This window comes from Lathamus discolor, chromosome 6 (assembly GCF_037157495.1).
Source record: "Lathamus discolor isolate bLatDis1 chromosome 6, bLatDis1.hap1, whole genome shotgun sequence".
Classification (NCBI taxonomy): domain Eukaryota; kingdom Metazoa; phylum Chordata; class Aves; order Psittaciformes; family Psittacidae; genus Lathamus; species Lathamus discolor.
The window spans coordinates 84,823,479-84,844,709 of record NC_088889.1 but is presented as its reverse complement, the minus strand read 5'-3'; the positions used below and the strand labels follow the sequence as shown (position 1 = coordinate 84,844,709).

The 21,231-nt window shown below is 38.2% G+C and overlaps 1 protein-coding gene and 1 long non-coding RNA gene across 3 annotated transcripts in view; one reads left to right on the top strand and one right to left on the bottom strand.

The window, feature by feature from the left end:
- BAIAP2L1 (BAR/IMD domain containing adaptor protein 2 like 1) overlaps nucleotides 1–21,231 on the top strand; it is a 39,271-nt gene that overhangs the window by 13,862 nt on the left and 4,178 nt on the right. The window contains exons 4-12 of the mRNA XM_065684391.1: nucleotides 15,382–15,443; nucleotides 15,539–15,610; nucleotides 15,943–16,080; nucleotides 17,380–17,532; nucleotides 17,982–18,149; nucleotides 18,926–19,076; nucleotides 20,180–20,387; nucleotides 20,695–20,772; nucleotides 21,060–21,225. Coding sequence (XP_065540463.1) covers nucleotides 15,382–15,443; nucleotides 15,539–15,610; nucleotides 15,943–16,080; nucleotides 17,380–17,532; nucleotides 17,982–18,149; nucleotides 18,926–19,076; nucleotides 20,180–20,387; nucleotides 20,695–20,772; nucleotides 21,060–21,225 — 1,196 coding nt within the window. The remainder of the gene's footprint in view (nucleotides 1–15,381; nucleotides 15,444–15,538; nucleotides 15,611–15,942; nucleotides 16,081–17,379; nucleotides 17,533–17,981; nucleotides 18,150–18,925; nucleotides 19,077–20,179; nucleotides 20,388–20,694; nucleotides 20,773–21,059; nucleotides 21,226–21,231) is intronic.
- On the bottom strand, nucleotides 6,486–16,037 carry LOC136016748 (uncharacterized). Of its 2 annotated transcripts, none has more exons than XR_010613683.1 (3): nucleotides 15,893–16,037; nucleotides 12,757–12,831; nucleotides 6,486–6,848 (listed from the first exon to the last, which is right to left on the bottom strand). It is a non-coding gene; the product is annotated as an uncharacterized LOC136016748 (long non-coding RNA). The 2 variants fall into 2 exon arrangements; XR_010613684.1 differs by having other exon boundaries at nucleotides 6,486–6,820.

The window sequence follows — 21,231 nt, the reverse complement described above, 5'->3', positions numbered from 1 at the left end:
AGGAAACATTTGTTTAAAGCCTTCGGTTGCTCTTTGACAAAAATACCTTGATAAAGTGTCTTGTGTCTGAGCTTTTGATTATGGGCGACACAGGAGTGCTAGTGATGTCAAACGCATCTGCTCCTGTAACTCACACAGGCAGGTTAATTCAGCTGATTAAAAAGGATGTTTTTACTAAATGTTTTCTTCCAATGACTCTGCTGAAGTGGAACTGAGGGATGACTCTTCTTGAGCAGTGGTTTCTCTGTGCCTGCACACATTTTTATCATCTGTGCTGAAACCACTTTTGTGTGAGTGTTAACATTGTGTGTTCAAAGTTGGGAGCGGCAGAACAGCAAACAGTACAAAGCAAACAGTCCTAACGCAGTCACTTGCTGTATTTGCTTTGCAGGCTGTTTACAGAAAGCAGAGCTGCTGGTTTCAAACTATAGAACAGCATAAGTATGAGCAAGTGAAAAGTAATAACAATGCAGAGTATTATAAAAATATAAACAAACGCATAATAACAATTTTTGCCATCAAGCAGTTGGTCAAATGAATCTATTTATGGAGCTTCATGTGACTATGGGATATTGCCTGCTTCTTTGCAAATATTATCATTGGGTTATTTTGAGCTGAATTCTGAAAATAACCAGGTTTCCTTATTAGTGGGGACCATAGAGAATTGTGATTGAAAAGATACCTCTTGTTTGCTTGTTTAGCTAGGAATTCTTCCCTGCAATTATAAAACCTTTTTTAGGTACACTGTATTGAGAAGTGCGGCCTTCTTCAGGGTCAGGCCTCTACCACTGCTTTCTGTCCATCTTAAACTGATACTGCAAAAAAATATTTTCTTCTTAAGGAAAACAGCAGCTCTGGATTTCTTCCAGCATATACTCTGACAGAATACTTAAATTAGAGATAAGGAAAGGCAATGAGCATTGGAAAAGGCAGGATAAGGTGGTTAGGAGTCTGTGAGAGATCATTTGCAGTTTCCTGAAAAAGTCTCCATAGTTCTGAAGCTGCACTACAATACTGAACTATTTAGCAAAGAAAAGTGATACACCCCAGATGGCTCTAAAATATCTCTGCTTAAAAGGAAAAGATAATTTACTGCACATTGTAGTATTTAAAAATACTTGGATCAATGCTAAGCAGTGTCACATGTGTAAAGACTAGATCAAACCTTACTGTGATTTTGCTTATTTGTGGACCCTGTTAACCCCAGTGGAGTTACTGTAGGTGCAGCCCTCTGTGGGGTGATCTCTTCTGTGAGTTTCTTTAGACTTGCCATAAGACATGTTATTGAGCACTAGCAGCTCCATCATGCATAATACTTACACTACCTTTGCCAAAAAAGAGATCAGTAGCCATTAGTTAAGCTTTGTGATATGCCTGTGAACTGCTTTTCTGTACTGTGTTCTCCCGAGCATCAAGTGAGCTGACACAGTAGCTTGTTCTAGAAGAGCTGCAGACTAAAGGTGACTGGCAAGGAAGCAGAGGAGGAATTTCAGTATCTTTATGTATGCATGTTATCTGGAACATTTCTGTAACTTTTTACTTTTCCCTTGCTTAAAATTATAAGGCCTTGTCCTGCATCCCATATTAACTGAAACCAATAGCAACATTCCTGCAGATGTCAGTAGGAGATCATTATAGGGTTTTTTGGTACTTAAGGCATTATCTGGGCTCTTCCCAATGAATTAGATAAACCCAACAGTGTCAAAGTTTAAGCCATTTGAGAACGCTTTAATATTTGAGGACAAATTGAGGTACTGTGATCCGATGTGGACTTCCAGCGTTTATGCCTTTGGATGACCTGAAAATGTAAATGTTTTCATTTGAGTAACAAAAAATTTCAACATTCAAACTAATGCTTAAAACAAATCTGTTTAAAAAGCAAGCCCCTCCCCTCCATGGCTTACCAATGTAACCGCCATCAAGACAATTTGGCTTATGGATGGTTAAAACTTCATGGTAGTCTGAAATCCACAGTGCTGTATTATCTACAGCAGAAATGGTGGCAAAGCATAGCTGCCAAGTAATTTTCTTTGACTTATTTTAAATGTACATGGCTCCTCTATTAGCTCTGTGGTTTGCCCATTAGGTACTTTTTGACTGGAAAAAGGTGTTAGAACAAGATTCCCCCCTTTCCCTTTTCTCTGATAGCTAGTGTATCAAGCTGTAACTTTGCTCATAGTAAAATTAGTGTTCTGAATAATGAACAGGGGAATTAGGCTGGAACAAGGTTTCAGATCTTTCCTGTAGCAACTTCGCCTTTAGCAATGACAAATGAAAAATAATATATTATTCTAAATTCAGTTGTGTTGAATTAAGGTCCTTACACTTCATTACAAAAAGACTACAAGGCTCAGATGGCTATACCCAACGTTCTTTAGAATTTATGGAGGATCTTTACAGGCACATTGCACTGTCACCTTACAGTTCAAACCCAAACCTGCTGGGTGACCTGGAGTGCATTTACTGCCAAGTGTGATGTAAAGATTTGTATCAAAAACACAGTCAATCCTTCCTTCTCATAAGGAAATGCATAACATGGTCTTCCGGTAATGAGACAGTAAAATGGATACCAACTCCCATAGCAGGACAGAAACAGAAATGGAAAAGAAATGGGAGAAAATAGAGGGTAAAATGCATAAAGGGAAAAGAAGTAGTGGGGCAAAAAATCAAACAGAAGTACCAGGAAGTGCTTTTCTTCTGTGGTATGAGATTGGAGCAGAAGAAGGAAATGAGAATTTAATGGAAATCTGGATATTCCAGCTGATTTGGAGCTCTTGTACTAAGTATCTGTACCTTTCAAGTCTCGTTGAAGCTCTCTGAATCATCTTAATACAGAATAACTTAGTGTAAGTTGAGGAAGTATATATATATATAAGAATATACTGCATTCATAATCTAATCCTTATGAATAAGGGATAAGTTGATTTAGGTCAACATTCCTTATAATTTTTTGTATTGCCTTAAATTTATGAGCTTGTAGTCCCTCAGACTTGGCTATGAGCATTGAAAAACATAACCTGAATTCATGTGGTTCAGGTCATTCTGCAATATGGAATTTGCATATCTTTCTTTCCTAGACACCTTTTGTAAATCCCACTAGGAAGAAAGGACAGGAAACAAGAAACTATGTATAAAAATGATAACACTTAATACTATTCAGATTTCAGCATACCACATCAGCATAGTAAAATTTGGGGGTTCAGTAATTTCATGTATACATGAACCACTGATACAGTGTTAAAATAGTAACTTCCATTTTGTGTTGCTAATCTATTTTTCTCTTGCCCAAACTATGGGTCTATGAGGCTTTGTTGTACTGATTTTTAGTAGTTACAATTGTAATAAAGTCTCTTCTAGTAACACTGGCTTTGCCACCTTCACTTAATCAAGGAATCAGGAAGTTATTTCTTGCTCACTCAATGAATACTACTTCTTGTATCCTCCCAACTATCCCCTTTAACACCTGCCAGTTATTGTAGTTACAGCTCATTATATTGTGGGTGTAAAGTCCCACTTTATTTTTTGGCAACTGTATCTATAGCAGTCACCACAGTTATATTGTAGGCCTGTACGTAGAGCTTATTGCCCAAGAACTACTCAGTGTATATTCATTGCTTGTCAAAATACAAAGTCAAATTGTAAGAAAAATATCACATTGGGTGGTCTTGCCAAATGGAACTGAAGTGCAAGTTCAGCATGTTCAAAGGAAAACCAGAGAAGACAGAATCTCTTCCCTAATCTAACCAAGACTGGTAATTTGTTTAAAGGTTACTCTGATCTAGGCTTAATGTTTTTTCATAGTCTCATTCTGTTCAAACTTACCTGGAAACAGGTATGCAAAAGCTTATGCTCATCTGCAGTCTGGAATTTAAGAATGTGGGAAAAATTTGTGTTCTTTTCTGGAGAAATTTTCCGTTTAAAAACCACTAGAAGTAACCTAAAGAAGTATATATCGGACTAAAAGATTACTCTCTCTTATGGTAGTCACAAGATAGGGAGAGGTGGGTAGAAAAAAACCCAGAAACTTCTAGCAGTGCACAGAGTAAGTGTAACTTGCTGCTGGGGATGAGCCCTGAACTGGATGTTCCTCTCCTGCGCAGAAGAAAGGACTGTTCTTCAGGTACAAAAGACATCTTTGACCAGGTTGTGAAATGCAGGTTTGCTAACAAAGTGGTGTAATTGTAAAGGTCGCCACAGTTTTGTCATGCTTTGTCAAATACACAAATCTCTACTGTGAAGTGACAACCCATAGTGATCCTGTAACTGTAGTAATACTAAAGTATGGATAACCAGGAGTAGAGGTTCTCTATATGCACATTCTTTTCAGAGATCCCTTATACTTCCCTGCAGTCAGCCAAATGTCTGTAGTTCCTGGGATAACTGCATAGTAGTTTGAGAATCCAGGCTGATAAACCATCAGTGAGGCAAGAGAATAAGCTAAGGATTAGTGACTAGGCCTGCAAAGTGAGCATTTCTTATGAATCCGTGTGACTAAGCTGGTAAGTTAGAACTTTTGCATAACTTCTAACAGGATCATGGAGACACTTTCTAACTGTTTTCTAGCTTTTTTTTTTTTTTTTTTTTTTAAGCAAACTAACAATCAGCAATTTGATAATAATGTAAATTTAATGCTAATGTAATCAGTTGGGTGAAGTTCAATCTATAGAGTTCTATCTGTTTGGGTTCTTTTTTCAAGCGATAACCAGTTCATTTTACATTTGCAGCTAAGAGAAGCCCTGTGGACTGTTCTCTCTCCTCATCTCTATTTGCAGAAATGAGAGGTTTTCTGTCAGAAACTGATCTTTTAAGTGGCCAACTCAGAAAAATTTTTGCAACTGAATTGGAAAATTCTTTTGCTACAAAGAACACATCTCCTGCAAGTATTTGTCATTCAAAACTATTTCCTTCCTGACTGATAAGGAAAATTGTTACCTGAGCAGGTGCTTTCCAAAGCTATAGCACTCTCTTGCTACTTCTGGTACAGTACTTGTCACTCTCACTATTGACAAAGCCAAGCAGAAAAAGAGAAAAGTCCATTGTTTAAGGTGAATGTAGCTAGTTGCACTTCAATTAAAAGATAAAGGGGAGGCAGGGGGGAGGTGGAGTTGTTGGCTTACTTTAGCATATAAATTGACCCTTTCAGGTGGAATCCTATCTCACTTGTGTTAGAAAGATGACACCTCGCACCCTTCCCTTCACAGGCTCATTTAAACTAAAGAAAAGAGAACTGACATCTTGTCTCCTGGTGCTTACTGCAGCACTGCCGTCTCTTCTACAGTATAAATGTTCTGCTTTTGGAATAGATTCCGTTGGCTAGAAGGAGAAGTGAAGTATGCCAGCAACTACAGAACCCCTTTAGCACTTCATCTGATGGAAATTTCTGGGAAACCAGCTTAGAGGCTGCAGTTTAAGTAGCTAGAATCAGGCCAGCTTTTCCTTGGAAGGAGATGAGCCAGCCTTCATAGATACATTTTTACTGGTGAAAACAGTAACTGGATTAGTGGAAACTTCCTGCTATTTATAGATCTACTTTTCAAGGTCATTTATAAGGTTAAAGCAAGCCAAAAAAACATACTGAATTTTTTTCTCTCTCGAGTCACAGTTGTGGGGTATGATGTTTGGTATTCTGCATGTAAACTTCTGATAAAAGTCTGCTGGCAGAAACTTCAGTCTTAGATTCTTAAATATGAACAACTTAACTCCACATCTAATAATTTTCCTGAGCATCTATTGCAGAGCTGTTGGAAGCTGTATATATTTGCTGATTTACAGATCAATTTAACTATGCAGATATTCATAAGCATGTGCCCTGCCAACGGCCTGGTGAAAGCTCCTGCAAGCCAGTGTTGTGAATGATGAGGAATACTTGGCACTGTGCTATTAACAGACCAAAAAGAAAGGCAAGAGAAACCCATTACCACATTGATATACAGAACTATAATTTAAAAAGAAACAGAAATCATGAAGCAATAAATTAGCGAGAAAGTTTGCTGCAAAACATGTCTGTGACAGTGAGTGTGGTCAGGCAGCATCACACAATGAAGCTGAACAAACAGTTGTTAGCTTAAGGGCTTCTGGTTGTTGTTAAGTTCTATAATCTTTCCCTGCTAAAATATAAAATGGGAATGATCCTACCAAAACATGGAGTAAACAAGAGGTGGGCTTGTTGCTAAACAGAAAGTATGTAAATGCTTAAAAATGGATATTGCAGCTTGTTCTGATAAGACTACCCCAAACAAAAGTTTGTTCTGGAAACAGTAATGTTGTTGTAACTCCTATTATGAAGACTTACAGATAAGCTGCAAATTTTCTGGTTCTAGAAATGGCCGAAGGGGGGAATAGAATATGCAAATAGGCAAGGCTCTTTTTTAGGAACATCAGTGCTGCAGTAGCACCAGGGAAAGAAAAGACAACAGATATTCATAGGACTTCAGTAATATTTTTCCAGTTATTTTTTCAGATCAAATTCTAGATAATTGGTCATATTTCAATCGCACGAGTCTCATACATCGTGAAGACATCTGTCATCTTGCAATGGAAACCCTGGAAAGGATGCCCTGACCTTCCCTGAGGTGTACATACAATGTCTTCTAGATTGTGGGTAGTGTATGTCTAGAAAAGAGTAATTTGGAAGTGTGAGCACTGGCATTCTGTGTGCACGGGGTGTGTGTGTTTGCCATAGCTCTTCAAACTCATCCAGAGGTAGCACAGGCCTAAGGTGGTGGGGGCACTACAGGAGGTAGTTCTGCAGGCAGGAGGCCCCTCTCTCCGCTCATGCTTAGCAATCATAGTTTTTCTCTACCTCCACTCCCAGGTATGTCTGTTGGGAAAGAAACAGGCCTGAGAGCCTGTGTGGAAAAAGTACACTGAGTTGTCTTTATCAGTGAGAGAAACAGATGGAAAATGGGAAGTAAATTATAACATTGCAAAGCAAATGACATCCTATCTGTAAGTAGCTTGTAGGTCCTTGAACTCAAGGTCTAACTATATTTTGTATACACAGTCAGCACTTCCTCAGGAGTTACTTCTCAACAACAAAAATCCAGTATCAGTTGTAGATGTCATGAATGCAAGGGGGGGAACCAAACCCACTTGTCTTGGACTGCTGAGACGGACTTTTATCAAAACTTCTGGCTTGATTTGAGTGTGGATATTTTTTTCCTTTTGGACACTGTTCAGACTATTCTACTCAGTGGCAGTTCCAAAATGCTGTAATAAAAGTTGCAGTGATTCCTTGCACTTTATTGAGTTTCATGTAGTACTTATAAAGGTAACTTAAATATTTCTCCTCTCCAATACTGGAAACCCATTGCCAACTTCAGGTTTTGCTGTTTAGTGTGATTTGTTTGTTCCAGTCCTGCTGAAAAACAGAGATTAGCTCTGTTGTATGATCTTCCTGAACTAATCTGCCTAAAGCCAGCAGGGCTTCATACAGGCAAGCTCAGGCTTGTGGTTGTATTGTAACTTACTTTCTTGCACCTGACTTGTCTAAGAATTACAAGTCACTTGTTTAACACTCTTGCAGCTGAAGTATGAAAAGCTATGGTATATAAGCCTTACAAGGCCCTATGAAAGATCAGTCGCAGACACACATACCTTAATATATTGTGTTTTTATATGTTTGGGTTAAAAAAAAAAAAAAATGCCTGCAGCAGTCTTTTTATGTATTAGTAGCAGAGTAACAGGTGGAAAAACAAGTTTGCCATTTTTCATGCATTATTTATGTGGCATATGCTTTTCCTTTCCTCTTTTTAACATTAAAATTTAGTTACTCTGCTTACCCATCATCTGAAACAAGCTGAATATTTCATGTTAATTAACATCTGTTCAGTGATATGGTAGATTTAAAAAAATCTAATCTGAATCTTTTTGACTAAGAGATCAAAACAGCTTGGGAAAGAGGGAATTAGGCTAAAACTGTCATGAAGTCACATTCCTCTTTAAAATATAATGTAAGGTAATGTTTCTGTTCTGTTTAAAATTGTGAAATAGGAGCATCACACCAAGAACAGACTCGGAGTAACTGGAAATTGTAATGGTCTTGATAGTCTCTTAAATATTCACTCTTGTAAAGTCTGATGTGGGAACAGCTAATTGATGAACAGTTCACTGCCCACTTAAGAGCATGTAGTGCGCAGTGTGAATTTTGTAATACCTTTTAAAATCACTTGTGTCAAACTGAAAGAATATGGCATTAATTTTAGGCTAAGTAAAGTATATTTAAAAAGCAAGTTGATCCTTGGGTTTAACTCAATATGGCTTTTTTTTTTTTTTATAAACAGTCCTAGACTTTCTGAGGAGCTCTTTGTATCTTTTAATACTTAAATATTCCAAAGCTTTAAAAAACAAACAGAATTTTAATTGTTTCATGTATTGGGCAAGTACTTTGTTTTACTGTCTTATACTATTTTCTTCCACATGATCATCAACAAAGACAAGGAAATAATTACTACAGAATTTTCATCCTGAACTACAAAAAAAATGCTATCATAAATAAGAGGTGCCGGGCTACTGCAGTGGAAGTGAACTGTGATGTGTCCCTTCACTGTTTGTCTGATAGTGAAATGGAGAAAGGATTTTAGAATAGCAGGATTCTTTGATTCTGTTCCTCGCAGTGAGAGCAACGTGTAACCTTAACAACAAGGGAAGTGTTAAAGAGAGTATTGCCAAGTATGTGTTCTAGCAAATTTCATTCCAAATAGCATACAGCTAAGCTCCTGAGAATTGGTAGTTAGGCCTTTTGGTTTACCCTTTAGAGATAGAAATTCATTTGGGGTAAAATCCTAGCCATCATCTTATAGCTGGTTCTAAATACATTTTTCAAGCTGGTTCCACAACGTGATAAGCCTGTGACTAGAAGACAGAGGTCCTTGAGGAGATGGAGGCCACGGCTGAGCTGTCACCAGCAGTGCAATTTACCCAGTTGGCTGTATGCTTCTGCCTGGGTGTGAGAAACTTGCTGGGAGGGAGAGGAACCAGGAGAAAATAGCAATAGTAGCAGCCTACTACTAGCCACCTTTATTTTCTGATTTTTCACTTGCTGCTGTTTGGCTCTGGTGCAGAGCAAACAGGCTGTCAGTGAGATACAGACAGGTGTCCGTATGCATATGCTATATAAGTACATGCAAATATATACATATCAAAATAAAGCAAATATTTTGGGAAGGACAGAATTTAATGTACAGCACTTGCTGTAAAATGGTAAAAGGTTGTTTTCTTCCAGTACAAGTATGTTGTACCTAGAAAGTAGTGTCTGCTGATTAAACCAGCTGTGGACTCAAAGTATGTTGGCTGTGGCTGGAAAGACATTATTTGGCTGGATAAAAACAGAAGCCATAGTACTTCTTCCCCACCCTTGATTTTCAGCTTCAAGCAGATGAAGTCTTGATTGTGGTCAAACATAGGTAAGAACACTGGGCTGGAATATGTTTTTTCACTAGGGAGCCGTATGAGGCACACAGGCAGTGAAGCCCTATGTGAAGGAGGGAATAGAGCACTGAGTTCATCACCACCTAACACCATAGGTGCCTAACTCACAAAATTAGCAACAATATCTTCTACAGTCCTATTTGTTACTTACTTGTTTTGTCTGGACACCAAGGCAGGATACATAGACTTGGGCATCTTCCAAGGTCTTAGAAACTTTGGAAGACTTGGTTATCTCTTTTATATCAATGAGACTGTGAAATATCTGAAAAGATTTTACGTATTTAGAAGTAAGGGAACTTGTGGAAAAAGTTGTGATAAAATTGAGCTCTGAAGAAATTGAAACTCCTGAACTCTGAAATAACTTTAAATGAGAAATGATGCTTTTTTACATGTCCAATAATGTCATGATGTTCAGTTTCATTTCTCGTGGCTCATAATCAGTATCACTTTGCGATTTTATTTTACTGGACTAGTACATTAATACATTGTGTCAGGTTTTATTTCCTTTAACCCATGTTTAATCTGTTTTAAGTTAACTTATTTGCTTGTTGTATTGCAGAACCATCTCTGTTCACAGCCTTAGTGAGAACTCTGCATATTTTAAAGTAAAAATTGATCTGAGAACGCCATTTAGAATGTGAAGTTCTATTTGCTTCTGATTTTTTTTGTTTACAGATTTGATTATTTATTTGCTGTTCTAGCAAAACTGTCTATGTGGAGCTGCTGCTTCAGGGCACTACATCTAGCATGTATAACAGACTTAAAATACATTGTTATACTCTGAAATCTCTTCCCCTTTTCTCTTTTGCTATTCTTCCCCTTCACCTTCTGCAGTCACCTTCAGAAAATGGCATTGAATGGTCATGTGTCAATGCCATTTTATAAAATGAACTATAGGGAGATTTACTCCTTGCTTCCTATTTCATGTTCATTCATGTGGTAAGGAAAGGGAGACTTGACCTCGTCCTGCTGATTTATGTGCACATCAGTATTAATTCTACAGATTGTGGGGGTTTTGGGTTAGGTTTTTTTAAGCTTTCTGGACAAATTGTATTAGAAGCAAAGTACAGACAGAGCTTGCAAAGTTTTACATTACTTTGTCCTTCTTTATGATTTTCTTTCCCATTAAATACTATTGAAGCTTTTCACTTTCTTTAAAACATCTGTTGCACAATTAAATCCTTCCTATGACAAAATGATAAATTTAACACACTTGAGGCTTAACAGATGTTTTGTTCAGTCATTTATTTGTTATACTGTATTCCTTTGCAACTTTCTATTTTACTGCCTTTCATGTACTCCTGGCTTCAAAGGACTTTGTTTCAAACATTCCCTTGCCATCAATGCCTTTCTTTTGGGCAAAGGGTAACTTGGAAAATAGCATCTTGACAGAAACAGCACCTAGTAATATACTTGAACTACATTGTCTATGTATGGAGCTTTGACTCAGCCTTTCATTCTCCTGTTTAATGTAAATAATTTTTGGTTTCTTCTCTAAGACGTGAAGTTACTCGACCTGCCCTGAATGCAAAACAGGACAACAGGAGATAAATGAGTGATATAATTAAGCACTCTGTCTGTTCCCATACATCTAAGAAAGTCTCTGTCAAGAGACTTGAAATCTTTCAAGCGCAACCCTCTCTAACTAAAACCAAACTGAAGTATATTTCAAGTAAGGTGATGCAGTTAATACTTGAATTGATTCTAATATAGCTATTCAGCAGTTTTCAAGTTTCAGTGATTTTGCTGGTAGCTGTTAGTATGTTTCTTGATTGAGTTCAGGTTTTTTTACTAACTTGAACTAATTCTTCTAGTCTTCTGTTTGTAAGAACAGTCAAAATAAGATAAAAGGGTAAATAAGCAGTACAATTACCCAGTGCAAACAGTGAGGCTAAAGTGCAACTACTGCAGGAGTTCTGCATTCTGGTCTTACAATGAGTATTTGTATTAGAAATTGCTTTCCCTGTTTTTCATCAACTGCAAAGATGGTCTTTTAAGGATGTCTACTTGCTCGTGGGATGCTGTGTATGGATAAATAACTGTTACACATTTGGGGTTAGTAATTTTTATTTTTTTGTAACAAACTCAACAGCATTCGTGGAATTCTAGTCTTGTCTTATTTTCTCAATAGAAAATATAGGCACAACCAGCAGTCTTGGTTAAGCCTAAAAATATTCCAGAGACTCCTGAAGTTTCAGCTTAAAAGATCTTTGTACCTGTGCACTGAACCTATTTGAAACCAAAATAGATTTACCATGGGACTTGGCATTACTGTTCATGGTCATAGTTCAGATTATAGCTGTGTTATGCAGCATGCTTTCAAGAACCATATAAAAGAAATGTTTGGGGTTTTTTTCAAGTTATTTAAGATACTTGAGATGTTCTCCCATAATCCCTGTCTGAAAGAGATTTTCTTCTCTTCCCTGTAGTGCACTTGAGGTAATAGCAAAATAACAAAGCAAGTATCTATAAACCTTACAACTGTTTTTGTTTTCCTAATCAAATGTGGGAATAGTTAATGTGCCTCTGCTCTTCTAGTCACAAAGACTTCATGATCAGGAATGGAGTGGGGGAATGGAAAGCAGAAAAAAACATCTTTGAAAGGCCGGTATTTTAATAGTTCTGTTTGTCATCAAGACCAGTGGTTTTGGATTATTAATTTGCTGCATAATATAATGCCAAAGATCTGGTTCAAGTTTACAGCATGTCTGCCACAAACTGGACTGAAGTGGCCATCATGCAGTCTGGTTGTGTTACTCTGTTAGATAGGTTTGGGGGTTGCCAGTTAACGATGACAAGGTTAATACCTAGTTATTGCATAGCATGAGCTCTCATGTATAAAACCTCATCATGAGCAGCTTGAATACAGAGCAAAGTGATTTTAGTTGATGTGAGAAATGGATATTTGTCTTTACCTGAAGTAGTTTCCTTCACCTTTTTACAAGATTAATAATTAGCGAACACTAGAGTCTGACCTTAGGTTATGCTGTTAATAATCCAGAGTAACCCACTGTCTTTATTAGAGCTATTCTGTTACATGTAGGCTAGGGGTTGTTTTGCCTTTCCTGAATTAGTCTTCTACAAAAACTTGTCTCCTTGTATAAATCTTACTTGGGAGGGTACAAAATGTGGCTAACGTGTTGTCTTAAACTAGCAATAAAAACCATACTTTATATTCACTGTAAAAAGGTGCTCTATTTATTCGAAGTGCAGGATCTGACCTGTAATTTAAATCTTAATAGGTCAAAGTGTGCTTACTATGGGTTCTTTTTAAAATGTTGATTTGAAACATGAAAGAGGAAATTAAATGGGTGAGCCAGTACATACAGTGCCTGTCGATTACCAGTGGCAATAGGAGATCCAGCATAAAAGGGCTTTTGCCTGATGCACAGCATACAGAGTCTTTGGTTGAAAGAAAAAGAAAATGCAATTAGAGATACAGTCACTAGTATATAAAAAATACTATTCAAAAGTGTTCTAGAACACTCTAAAATAAACTTGTAAAATAACCCAGCCCAAACCATTTAGAAGGAAGTGTAGTTTTTAAAGTTCTCTTCATTTCAGGACATGTTTTGGCAGCATTCTTTGTAATAAAGATGAAAAAACCCTCTTTCTAACCAAGCATTCAAAGCTGAAAGACTTGAAGGCTGCAGTCAGTTCAAGTGCTGTGTGAGACAGAAATAACAACCTCCCAGAGTCAGGTTTTCCATTCTTGCCGCACCAGGTGAATGGGTGTTTTATTGAGCGTCTGCTCTGTGGTGGCAGCGCAGGCCAGAGGAAGGGAGGGTGAGAGCTGAGTCAATACCCGACCTTGTTGGGTGTCTGTCAGTGCTCCGACGCTGGGGCTGGCTGCATTAGCAGTGCCAAGGGTTAGCCGAGAGTGCTGCTGTGGCAGCAGATGCTCAAGAGTGGGCTTTATACAAACAGGGAGAGTAAGCTTGCTTTTAAAAGGGCAAAAAGTCTGTCAAGGCAGTTATTTTGAAGGGCACTTCAACACACACCCTGAATTTCTAGAACTTCCCCAGTCACTTTCTAGTCTGCATATTTAAAACCAAGCAAACTTTGTAATTTTGTTTGTGCTTCTTGGCTATTTTATTCCTGGTTTCTTTTCATACTGTTTTCCTTTTAAAGTTGCAGATAAGCGTTTACAAAAGTCTTTTAAAAACCTGATAGAGTCTAAAATGCATCTTTCAGTTGAGTTCAGTGAAACAGAAATGCAGTGGACTGAAGTGCATTCACTACTACAGCCTTAAAATAACAAGGTGGCTTACTCATGTCTGTTACTTCAAGTGTTTATGTAACCACATTGTATTTACTTTTCTATTGCATATGAGCAACTAATTACTAGAGCACCTCTCTCTCTCATAGTATTTCTTTTTTAGTAGTCACCAGCAACTTTAAACACAAACAAAAAGAGGTACTCAGAAAAAACAAGATACCTATATAAAAATAATACAGGACCCTCTCTCTCTTTCACCTACCATCCTGAGTATGAATTCCCTTTTTCTTGCTAATCAAGAAGTTAACTGTTCTCACTGTATTCTGATTCCTCTTCCAAATTTCATGTAGTCTGTTGTGCAAAGAGACAGAGAAGTGGGGATTGGGGCATGAAATGGGAGATGCTGTAAGGAAAGGCACATTTTTCTTCCTGAAATGCCTCATGTTCTCTCATAAACAATAATGCAGACCCATGTTTTTTGCTATTTGGCTAGATCTGTCTGTACATTAGGAAAGTGCTATTGGAGGTTTAATACTGGCAGCACCCAGTATTTGCAGTGGGTAACTGTAAGGTTGACTATTAAGATTCCTGAGGGAGGCATGCCAGAGAACCAGCTGTGGAACAGAGCCTGCTGTTCTTGCCATGACAGTAAAACACACCTCTAGTCACGGCTCTCAGATGTGACATAGTCTGAGAATCTGCTCATGGCCCCAGCACTTCTAGTTTTTTGCAGCAGCTCCTGGCTGAGACCTGGTAACTGTGTGTGCACGTCTAACGTGGGTGAAGTCAGACTGGGTGCTTCAGGACACTTCCAGCTGCTCTTCCCAGCAGTGTGTTGCAATCCCCAGACAAGACTGGCACGCACTCAGCGTGTCAGTGCCAGGACAAAGAAGGGAGTGGGGATGATGTGGCCATCTGCTTCCAGACCTGGATGATGTGGCTGCCTGCACACAGGGCAGGACCACAGCAGGCAGAGTTTACCTTGGTTTGCACACAGAACCACACCCAAAGATTGAGGTATTTTCCCTCTTATATCCTCCTAAAGCAAAATTAAACAGTTCAGCTTTTAACTGCTCAGGGCTAAAAGCAAGCTGTGTAACTCTCTGCTGGAGGGCAGCAGAGCCTAAGAGGGATATTTAGGATCTGTTCAGAGGATGCTGAAAAATGTGCTGCTTCTTGGCTGTTAGTTAATGCTGCTCATCAGCCATAATCCCTGATAAAACAGCATAGGAAATTAATCAGCATATGAATTAGCAGGTGTGCTGTGAATGAATGTGAGAGGCTACTTTGTTAATTCTGAAGGTGCAGTTAGTTAATAAACATTAAAGTTTAATTTTCAGACTGAAAATGGATAGCACCTATTCGGATAGTAACAACTATCTCTAGTTCTGTGCTGTTCTCTGACTTGGCAAGAAAAGAGGCTGTTACTAAATCAGTGTGAGCGATTCTGGAGAGAAGGAAGTATTTATTTTGTCTGGCACTCCATGTCCCTTTTGCATAATAATGAGTGATTAATTATTTTTTCTATCCCTTATGTGCTTCTTGGTTTGTCTGTGGCCAGATCTGGTTACTTATTTAAACTACTGGGATGAGCAACAGCAAGAAATTTCCCATTCTCCTAAATATATTCCAGTTAATATTAATGTTAGTTAAATATATTTTATTACTGCTCTTTGTTAACTAACTTCAGAACTCTCTGAAAGAAACAAATATGGTTGTATGTTTATCAACAGGCCAAGTTCTGGTAGAAATTTCAAGAACACACAAGAAACTCAATGACAGCCTAGAGGAGAGTGTAAGTTAAACCATTTCTTTTTCTATATTCCATCTGAAATTAGAAATTACTTTTTTGCCAATTTGTAGTAACTCTTCATTCATTTGCTTTTAAAGTTCAAAAAATTTCATAAAGAAATTATATCTGAACTGGAGAAGAAAACAGACCTGGATGTGAAATACATGACTGTAAGTACATTCAATTATAAAAATCGTATTTTATCCATCTATGGCTAGTCAAAGAACTTTTCAGAAATAGGCTCCTAACAGTTAATCACTGTGTTAGAACTGAGCATTAGATGCCTAAACACTACAAAAATTGTCATACTTATTTTGTGTTAAAAAGGGAACCAGTGCAGGGCTTTAAAAACATTTTTAAACTAAAGTAGAGAGAGGCAATTGCTGAACTCGTTTGCTGTGTGATAGCAGCATCTCATAGATGATGGCAGTGCTTCTTAGTGACTTACTTACCCAGTTCCGGGGCTGAGTGCACTGAGATGTTTTGAATGCTTTGATTGCAGGCAACTTTAAAGAGGTACCAAACTGAACACAGAAGCAAATTAGATTCCTTAGAGAAGTCTCAGGCTGAGCTGAAAAAAATCAGGAGGAAAAGCCAAGGAGCACGAAATGTAATGAAATATGAGCACAAAGAAATGGAGGTGAGTATGTTGTCGCTGATCTGTTTCTTTCTTTGTATCAGAACTGGTCAACAGCAAATGTCAAGTTATTACTGGCCACATCCGAGTCTGCCTTCAAAACTTGGCTTCTGAAGCTCACCATGATTTTTGTGCATGCCGTGTCATTAGTTAATACACATAACTCCTCTGTAAGTTGTTCAGCAAACAGTTAAACTTTACAATTTCAAAGAACATGCATTTTTGGTTCTTCAGAGTTGGTTTGTGTTAAAGGCACTCCTAGAGTATGTATTCCAGTTGAAATTATGCCCTGGACTGCTCTCCTGTATGCATTCAGAGACTGTTTCAGTTTCTAGGTTTCACTCCTTGACCAGTACTTGATTATTTTTTTTATTACTATTATTTTTAAAGCACCTCTGTAACTACACCTTTATACAGAGGTTTACGCAGGAACTTAGCTACTCTGTGCAAATTCAGTAATTTGTTGTAACTTAATTTCCCAAAGCAGGCAAACGCCAACTTCTGTTACCACTATTACCTGTCCTACTAATCTTAGAGCAGCATTGCCATCTTGAGGCGAAGTAAGAAATGGCAAGGCAATGAAGAGAAACTGAATTAGGAAGTCATATCCTGGTTGTCACATCTCTCGCAAAAAATATTTGCTATTGATGTATTTTTTGCACAGTACTTTTACTTCGTGCTAGCTTATATATTTTTTTCTCCATATTTTTCTATTTCAATTTTCAACATGATTAGTACCAACTCGTATTTCTTACTACCTACATAACAGTCCAGGGTTTTTAAGGTATTGGACTAAGAATCAAGGATTAGCATTTAATCACAGTTTAGCCGTGAATCCTGATAACCTCAGAAAAATAGAGCTTAGTCTTTTTTAAACTCCTTTTCCCCTCCCTAAAACACAGTATCACAGCAGAGATGGAGCGTAACTTTGTGAGAGTAAATGTAACTGCCACGGAGTAGATAAAGGCAATTAGTGTGATTAGAACACCTGTGGCCTTAAAATTGCTCAGCACAGTTGCTGCTTTGATGTCATATTCTTATTTACTGAAGTGTTTTATTTAGAGGCCAAAAGAGTGCTGCTTGTTTTGCTTCACTTTCCCCACACCATAACTAGATGATCTGTGCCTGATGAGATGTGGGAAATTGGGTGTGTGCAGGAAAAGAGAAACTTGGCAGTAGAGCCACCCTATCCCACCTTTCCAAAAGCTTTTTTCTAAGGTTTTGGGACTTCGCTTCAGGAACTGGATCTAGTATCAAATAGAACTCAGAGTGTATGTGATTATTTTTTCTTTCTTTCCTTAGTATTTGGAAACAGTGAGCTCTCGACAGAGTGATATTCAGAGGTTTATTGCAGAAGGCTGCAGAGAAGCTCTCCTTGAAGAAAAAAGAAGATTCTGTTTTCTGGTTGACAAGCACTGCAGCTTTACCCAGCACATGCACTTCTACCACATTCAGGTGAGTGGCATGAGTGAAGCAGAAATGAAACTCCTGAAATCTAATCATCTCAGAGATTGTAATTATCGCCTGCAGTATGTAGACCTAACTGCCATAAATAACCAAGGAACTAGTGGTTCTAACTAGTGGTTCTAACTAGTGCTAGACAGATTTTCAATATTCTCTTAAATGTGCTGTAGCAACAGTGAAGGGTTCCATGAGTTTTTAAAAAATCATATATTAAGAAAAAAATGTATGGCTGGATCAGATATTTCCAGTATCTGGCCGTGAAAAAGGACAGTCTCCTTTCACAATGGCATTTGTTTCACACAGATACTACCTACAAAAATCTTTAAGGACTTCCATTTAACTGGTGTTTCCATTTTGGTATCATGAAAATTAACAAGTAGGTCTGTGCAGTTTATGAAAAAAGCTGTATTTGACGAGTACCTTTTTAAACTTGGATGCAGTGTGCGGACTTCCTGAAATCCAAGCTGCCTGGGTGGCAGGAGATCTGCAGCGATGCCACCAAAGTGCCTGAAAAAGTCAGAATGATGATAGATGAAATAAGGACACCTGGTTCCACCCCAGTATCAGGAACTCCACTGCCTTCCCCAATGATGGAGAGAAATACTCTGGTAAGATGTACTTTGATGGTTAAAGGTTCTCACCTCTGCTCCCCTGGGAGCAGAATGGCTTCACTACCTGCTTTGTACCTAAGCATTTGGGATCGAGTCTACAATGTACCTCCGCAGGAATAATGGGTTGGGTATGAAGCAAAATCATTCTGCTGAAGCTCTGCTACTGGAAGAACACAAGATAGAGTAGGCAGGAGCACAGCTCCAAACAAGTTGTGTTTCCAGTTGGGTGCCTAGAACTTCTGTAGAGCCCAGCCTCAGGACAACTTTTGTCCTAACCATTCATTTCCTACATTCTTATCTTGTTATATAAGTAATTACATACTCAGTAGTTCAGTATAAACTTAAACAAAATGTTATTTTCTATTTTCTTTCTTTTCTTCCCTTCTTGAGTCTTATAAAGTTATTAGAGCCAGGCTACATTCTAAATTCTACCTGTTTGTATGTTATGTTACCATCAGTTGTTGAATTTCTGAATTATGCTAGTAAATGTCTAACAAAATAAATCTGAAAAATCTGGATATTATCTGAGTGTAACTGTGCTATTTGTGGGGAAAAAAAGTCTATCATAGCATTCCCACTAACAAATGTTTATCAAGGAACAGAAGTCTCATACAAACTATTCTGTCAGCAATTTCATCGCAATGTGAGGCTTTTCTGAAGGTCCAAATAACAATTGTTTGCGAATATTTTAGCATTGTTTTCAAAATTTAATGTTGCAAAGAAGTTTTCACCATCTCCTCAGTATCACGACCCTGTTGTTTTTGTGACTCTAGATTGGACATGATTTTTATCCTCACAATGAGAATGCAGCGAAGGTGCCCCCTGCTCCGACGGGCAGGGCCTACACCAGCCCTCTAGTTGATATGTTCAACAACCCTGCAACAGTTCCCAAGGCATCTTCTGAAAAGCTAAATAATTCAGCAGGTGAGTGTCACTCCCTATGTGTGAATGACATCCTGTGGTGTTTAGTGTTCTCGGGACTATGTCATCATGTGAATTCCAGGACGTATAGAGGAGCCTTTACACACATAAATTACCTAACAGGAGAAATGTACGTTATAAGAATTGTTCACAGTAAATTCAGGTCAAGATAGGTAGATTCTGTAATCCCTTTGTGTGTCCCTGATGAATCCAGCTTAACTGCTCTTAGGACTTCAATCTTACCAGAACACGTTCTGTAATTCTGAACAAGGTACATCCGTTATTTCAGTGCACACAAAGAAACATCACAGTCTAGGTCTGGTTTCCTTGAAGAGCATTAGGGAGGAACACACATGGGACAAAATGAGCACAGTAATGTATTTATTTCCTGAAACATAAAATCCCATTCAGATTTGGTTTCTAAGTTTCTAATAAATTGGGCATTTTTAATTTGTTCTACTATTGGGCAGGAAGGGAAAGGACTAAATCCAGATCACAAAAGATATGTAGAACTCTGCAGTGGGATAACAGCAATTCCAGCATTTCCTCCCTTAAAGTGTTTTTACAATATATTGTACTGATCAAATAACATACAATTTGAGATGTCCTTTATGCTGTTTTCTGGTAAACATCTGGTGACTGCAGAATGCTGAGTATCTTGCATTCGCATGGATTTAGCTGAAGCTGATTGCTTGGCACATTTGGGAATGAAATCTTGGACTTCACACACAGTGACAATTCTTTAGAATGGAAATTTTCAAAGGTCTTTTCCAGCTGGGAATGTTCAGCAGCATTTCTCATGCCAAAAAAGGGAAGAAGTAGAAGTTAAAACTTACATTACTGTTCATGTCTTTTGGTTCAACTTTATTGTGATGGGTTGTGTGCGTATATAAATGCACATGCTATTACGAACTTTAAGGTGATAATAAAAACCTGGCAGGTAACTGGGAGGCATCTGAGTGGAAAGTACAAGGTCTCAGAACTTGGTCTGCACTCACGTATTCCATTATCTACTTTTTATTTTCCTGTCAGGCTATTGATTTATTTGATTTTATTGGTGTGGCTAATTTTGCTTTTTTTTGCTTTGGTGTTCTGTTTTTTGACAGAGAGTTCAGAGGATGCCAGTTTATCACGTTCGACTTCTGTTGCCACAGGGCTAAATATAATGAAAAGGCAAAAAGTAAAGACGATCTTCCCACATACTGCTGGAAGTAACAAGACATTGCTTAGCTTTGCACAGGGGGATATCATCACCCTTCTTGTAGCTGAGGAAAAGGACGGCTGGCTTTACGGGGAACATGAGACAACCAAAGTGTAAGATCATCTATTACCCAGGTTGAACATGAAAGAAAAACATGTCTCATCAGATTTTGTTTGGAGATGTTAGTAAACGCTTTTCACCTCTTTTGCTGCCTGTCACTGACTGGTGACTTGGGATCTTTCTGTAAGGTGAATCACTGCACTTACTTCAGGGAGATTTTGTACACTAATTTGGTATCACCAGAAACAGGGTCTTTAAAGGTTAAATCTCAGTTCATTGGGTCTGTTTTGTCCATTGCTATCTCTTGAAGTATCTTTCCAATTTTATATAATATGAATCTGAGAAACTTTCCCATTACAGAAAAGGATGGTTTCCATCATCATATACAAGACCACTGGAAGAACCAGCGGAAGAAAAAGCATTTGCCCCAGTGCCAAGGTAACGTTTTGTATAGGACTTGCAGAAATGCTCAAATTTTATTTTTCTACTCATGTTCTTTGTTGTTCAGTAACATACATAGTATATACTTCCTAACTGTGTGCAGTATGATGCCTTGATTACATTAACATGTTCTGATGGTTACACAAAGACCCAAGAACTAACTTCTCCCCAGGTAGCAGGGTTGTACGCCATTACTAACTTTCAGTTCGTGCACTTTTGTGGCTCTTGGGGCTGAAGATGAGAGAGATGACTGCAAATGTAATTTGTTGGGTTCTGTCTTGCAGCCCTGCACCAATCCGAAGTATTAGTTCTGTAAACCTTGTGGAAAAAGGTGATGTTGTCCTCCCGCCACCAGACTACCTGGGGTCTTTGCAAACAGAGAAGAGAATGGAGCCTTCCAAAGGTGCTGCTGTTAAAACACCGACTGACAGACCAGAAAATGCTGGCCCGGTAAGT